The sequence below is a fragment of the Eublepharis macularius genome, chromosome 7 (assembly GCF_028583425.1).
Source record: "Eublepharis macularius isolate TG4126 chromosome 7, MPM_Emac_v1.0, whole genome shotgun sequence".
NCBI lineage: Eukaryota > Metazoa > Chordata > Lepidosauria > Squamata > Eublepharidae > Eublepharis > Eublepharis macularius.
The window spans coordinates 105,090,487-105,096,486 of record NC_072796.1 but is presented as its reverse complement, the minus strand read 5'-3'; the positions used below and the strand labels follow the sequence as shown (position 1 = coordinate 105,096,486).

Genomic DNA, 6,000 nt, shown 5'->3' with positions numbered 1-6,000 from the left:
TAAACAGCAGTGTTATACTCCAGCCAAGAGACATATAAAATAATTGAAGATTCTATTCATTTATTGATATTTGAACTTTGAAGACTCAGGGAACATTTTAAGCATAAAACTGTAAGTAATTTCACTCTCTATAAAGCAAAAGAAACAATGGCAAGAAAAGCAGTCCTGGGAATAACCCAGTCTTTGCAAAGGGTAACTGAGCTCTAAGCAGAACTAAGCCCTGATTAAGCATCTAATTGGCTTGAACGGCATCAGCACAGGAAGTCTGTAGCTTTCGATGGTAAGAGACAAGAGGTTTCAGAACAACTTTATAGGCAAAAATGTTTAATAAATTGAAAGCAAAATTCAACCAAGTGTTGCCACAGCCATCTGTGGACAAAGTGCAAGAAGACCCAGCTCCTCCAAGTTCATCATCACCTCCAACTGAGGAACCTCCAGGCCAGGTAGGTCTCCACAGGAGATTCTTATTTACTGGCATTATATTGTTTCACAAATGAAAGAGGTTAGTAAATACTGTAAATAACAAATGTTCAAAAATTAACTTACCAAACTAAAATTTAAACATGCTTGAAGAAAGCTAAGGTTTGGTTCAGTTTTAATTTGTGCTTCCCTCCTTATTAGTGTATGTATTATACGTTATCCTTAACAAATCATGTCTGGAGAGATTTCGAAGCAACTTAAGACATCAAAGATCTTTCAAAGACAAAAATGAACACATGTAGCTCAAATCCTACGTATGTTTATATGGAAGGGTACAATAGACACAATGATAGTGTAACCCAGTCACGTTGAATTCTTGTAAAATGGGATTTTAGGGACAACAAGCAGACAGAAGAAGCAAAAAACTGTAGGTCACCCAGTGAGCTTCCATGGAAGAATGGGGATTTGAAACTGGGTCTCCCGGATCCTAATCTGAAACTCTAACCACCACCACACACACAGTCTTGCAATGGATGGTTGCTGTTAAACAGTAGAAGCAATCAGGCCTGGCTGAGTCATGCAAGTCACATGGTAGCAAGTTGGTAATTGCAGCTGAGCCTTGTCCTATTATGTATTCCCATAAAAAGGGCAAAACAGCTGTGGAAAGAACCCTACTACATGTCCCTGTCTAGACATGGGCACGAATTGGGGGGGGGGGGGGACTGAACAAGCTGTTCTTTGTTCGTTGCCATCCACGAACAACAAACATTAACGAACATGACACTGTTCACAAACATGTTCTTTGTTCGTGGCCCCTTAAAGATCCATTTAAACTATCAGCTGGCAGGTGGAAGGGGGGAATTCCCCCTGCCACCTGCTAGCTGATAGTTTAAAGGGCCCTTTCCTGCCACGTGCAAGGGGCAGGGCCCTTTAAACACCCCACAAACTGAGCTTCCCAATGTCCAATAACCACAAAATTTGCAGGGGACATAGTCCTCACTGTCCTCCGAAGACCCTTCATGTTTCAGAGAGATTGCACCCCGAGAAAGGTATGATCCATGTTCCCACCCCCCTTTGCTGTCATTTTCTGTTCACAGTGGCAAAAACGGAACTGGCTGTTGGAAGGCAGCTTCTTTGAGAGGTTACAAACTGACCTTCCCAATGTCCAATACCCACCAAATTTGCAGAGGACATAGTCCTCACTGTCCTCTGAAGACCCCCCAAGTTTCAGAGAGATTGGACCCCTGGAAAGGCATGATCCATGGGTCCCCCCTTTGCTGTCATTTTCTCTTCACAGTGGCAAAAACGGGACTCTCTGCTGGAAGTACTTTGAAGGGTTAAAGCCAGAAGGAAAGCCAGAAGGAGATCAGACAGAGTTCAGTCCCTGCTGTTTCCAGGGGAATTGATTGAAAAATCCCAGACTGTCTGGCTTGACAAACAGCTGTCAAAGGCAACGAACGAGGCTTGCAATGACCACTTGTTCATTTAGAATGGAGCCTCAGAAACGGCTTGTTCGCGAACAGATGAACGGGCTGTTCGTGGGTTTTTTCCGTTTGTAATGCTGTTCATGCCCATGTCTATCCCTGTCTTCTACTGAAAGAAACCAAAGCTGGAAGGGTGGTAATATTGCCATAACAGCCCCTGAGAGATCAATCATTTCTTAAAGCTATAGGTGCTGCTTCTATTATTTGGGTGGGAAGGGTTTAACCCCCCTATGCATTTTTTTAGGATTTTAGATTTTTCTTTTTAAAACTTGGAGCTTTTCTCAGGTTTGTACAAAGATTTGTCTTGTTTGTTCACTCCTCCATTCTCCAGGTTTAAGAATAGATAGATGGGGCCATGTTGAGAATTTGATATGTTGACTTGTTCACTGTGGGACTACCAAGATTTTGTATCTTTAAGAGCAATATAGAAGACAAAATTCAATCCATATCAATTTCTCCCAAAATTACATTGTAGGTGTTGAGAAGGCAGCACTGGATAAATGCAAGTGAGTCTGTTCAATACGACTAAAGAGGCATCATTGCTGCTTGGCTGGAATGCAAGTGATTGCATAACCCCTATAGCAGCACAGCAGCATAGCTCATACCTGGTAGCTGTCAACAGCAGCATACTATAAAACTTGAATGGTATGTCAGATCTAGATATTACTGTAAGTAGGCATGTGGGAAGTAACTGTTGATGATGCCATACCATCAACTATCAACATAACTTTCTCTCAAAAGCTGCTGGAGTCCCTGTCTTCCTAGGTTTCTGACCTAATTTTTAATATTTTATGTGTTTTAAGCAGAGTTTAAGTGAAAGGTAAAACAGCCTCCAAACATTGCACTCTCAAAGTCATTGGATAATTACAACAGAAATTACAAAATGTGACAGAGTAGTTTCTTCATACCACCTTGTCTAACATGGAATACCTCTTACCATGTGAGACACACATCTACACCATCAAAACAACTTGCCTGAGCTTTGAAGGAGGTACTACAGTTCTCTGAATCTTCTTGGGCCCATATGATTATAAAGTAATAAATAGCTGTATGTACATTTTGCATCTGAACCAGGAGCTACAGTATAATCAAGACCTGAGGGTAAACTAGATCTAGTTTATATGAGATAATTTGTTTGGCTGTTTTGAAGTAATTTTATTCATATGCTTCAGTTCTAGTTCTAGCCCTCCATCACCTTACTCCACAATTCATACTATTTCAAACTTGAACTACCATTTAACCATACTGAAGAAAGTTGATAATACACATACACCTTTTGGAACATTTTGTTCTCCCTTGCTTTTCTATATCATTCCCCCTTTCTCCATCCAGTCATCCTTGCTTTTTTAATCCAGAAGCTAGAGCACTGGGAAGTTTCTCTTACTTAAGAATGTGAGCATTTTTTGTCTGGCGTACAGAAAATAACCAGTAGAATTTTTATTTCTCCATATTTACCTCAATGCAAATCTCACCTGTTTTGTTTCATTTCAAGTTATAGTCAAAGGCATGATAGAAAATCCAAATAAAATGGTGGAAATCTACACACACACTCTCCACCAGGTTTACCAAGATCCTGCTGGTGGCAAGGGATTCCCTGCCACCAATGAGGGCTTCCTTCCATTGCTCAGCTGGGTGGTGAGAGAAAAATGAGTGGGAAAATCAGGGCAACAATCAATGTGTCAATGTGCTGTCACTCTCTGTGTACCCAGAAATTACATCAGCATGTCACCAGGAATGCTCTAGTACGTGGGCAAAACTGTATGGTTGAAAGCTAGAGTGTTTCCAGGAACATGCTGATGTCACTTCCAGATGCACAGGGAGTGATGCCAGCACATCACCAGCAATGTCATTATGGCCGTCGTCACACGGGCTTCTATTTAGCGTGAAAATGGCGCAATTTCCCGGCAAACACCCACCTTATTCCAACACTGATGCGATTTTCTCTCTTCTGCTTTGTGCTTGATAGTCGCGATATTTTGTGCCTCAGTGTGAATGCCTCACATCGATGTTTTTCGCCTTGCCACACCATAGGCCCACCCTTTTTTTCTCTCCTCAATCCCAGAATCCATTTCTCCCGCGACTCCCCTTTTTTTTGTAATAATGTCCTTATATCACTATAACGACATCTCACAATGAAAATTTTCTGCTGAAGAAAACAAGTAAAAATGACTGAATTGCCATTAGAGAAATTTTTATTTTAACCCAAAACCACACCTCGCTAAAAATGGCCGTGTTCAGTCATTTTCCAGGTTTTTTTTTTTAATTACGATGTTATAGCGATATAATGACTTTATTTTTTTTGCATGGGAAAATTTTAAACTCCACAGCCGCTCTATCCGACGTCCGCTTTCAGTTTTGCGTTACCGAGAGGATCTTAGGCGCGGAAGACTGCAGCCTCATCCAGCTGACAACAACTTCAGTTGTGCACACGGATTTCAGATTATTCAGGAAACAGCAGTAGATTAGTAAGATAATGTTATTCCGTTATAGCGGAATTAAACGCCAAAAAAATAAAAAGGGGGGGAGGAGCTGCTTCTGCGCCCATTAGAGAGAACGGAACAGAGCGCTTAGGTGTGGACAGCTGGGAGCACGAAGAAACGCGAGGTGACCCAAAGAAACGTTACTGTGCCGATATCAGCGATGACGCTATATGCTGTAAATTTAACGGAACAGATGCCCGTGTGATGACGGCCTATATTGCCAGTGAGCCCCACCCTGTAAGTCTCCTGCCTGTTCCCTGCACCTTTTCTTCTCGCTGGCAAGGTGAGAGATGGTCGGGGTGGAGGCTGAGAATGGGGAATCTCCCACCCCCACCAGGGGAATAGGATCCATGTTGGGGCCACAAGACCCCTAGATTATACAGCTGGTTGGAGCAGGCATTAAAGGCTGCAGCCAGAGGCGTGCAGGGGTGACTGATGGAGTGGTGAGAGGGAATTGTAAGCTATGTAGCAGCAAGGGTGCTGCCAACCACTTTCTCACCTTGACTGCATGATGGTTGGAATAGATATGTTACCTAACTGACTGCTGATGGGTCTAGTGTGTTCTTGGAGGTATGGGATCCCGAGAACCTCAACCTTTGCCTAGTATGGGTAGGCCCCAGTGCTTTAGGTTCCCTGAGAGCTGCCTAGCTCTGCCAGAGAGAAATAGTCGATGATGGACCTGTGTAGATACACAGAGTTGTTTTCAGCCACAACTCTTGCACAGACATGCAGAAAGCAGTAACTAGGAATCCTACCAGCCCACAACCTACAGAATACAAACTACTGTCACTTTGATATATTGTCGAAGGCTTTCATGGAGAACGATAGTTGTTGTGGATTTTCCAGGCTGTATAGCCATGGTCTTGGCATTGTATTTCCTGACGTTCCAGTCTCACTGTGACACTGAGAGATCTCTGTCTTTTGGTGCTACACCTCTGTAGATGCCAGCCACAGCTGCTGGCGAAACGTCAAGAACTACAATGCCAAGACCACAGCTATACAGCCCGGAAAATCCACAACAACTACTGTCACTTCAATAGTTCTTTTAATATCGTCATCCTAAACTGCATTACGCCCTTTTAAATCTCTGGAAGTCAATGAGTTTAGAAGGAGGTAACTTACTTAGGATAGCACTTTGAGTTGCTGAAGTTTCTATTAATTTTCTTGTAAAAGGAGTCAGAACCAATATTGTTAGTAGCATAAGCTAAGTGTGGCAGACGTAGATGACTATGAAAGATCCTGAAAGTACATTGCTAAAACTAAAAGAAGGGGAAAATCAGAATTTGCATGGTATTGGCAGATAAAAAGCAGAGGACATCTAAAAAGGGCAAAATATACATTTTCTGCATATACACACAACTTTTGCTGTTTCTTTAAAGGAAGAAAATAATACACATGATTCCCCAAAACAAGAGCCAGAAGATGCTGCAGTCCCAAATCCTGAGGAGCCAGGTTAGTAATACATATTTCCAGAAAATCTGTATTATGTATTGACAAATAGAGAGTTGTAGACTCAAGCAGGAGAGGCAGCGTACAAATCTCAATGAATCAATAGACAAAGTTTATGCAGTAATAGTTGCCCTGAAAATTCTGTTCACATTGGATGAAATTCTGTC

General features: G+C 42.1%; 1 protein-coding gene across 1 annotated transcript in view; it reads left to right on the top strand.

Moving 5' to 3' along the window:
- The first annotated feature begins 320 nt into the window (after positions 1-320).
- CNGB3 (cyclic nucleotide gated channel subunit beta 3) overlaps positions 321-6,000 on the top strand; it is an 82,742-nt gene continuing 77,062 nt past the window's right edge. Inside the window, exons 1-2 of the mRNA XM_054985485.1 lie at positions 321-443; positions 5,740-5,836. Coding sequence (XP_054841460.1) covers positions 321-443; positions 5,740-5,836 — 220 coding nt within the window. The remainder of the gene's footprint in view (positions 444-5,739; positions 5,837-6,000) is intronic.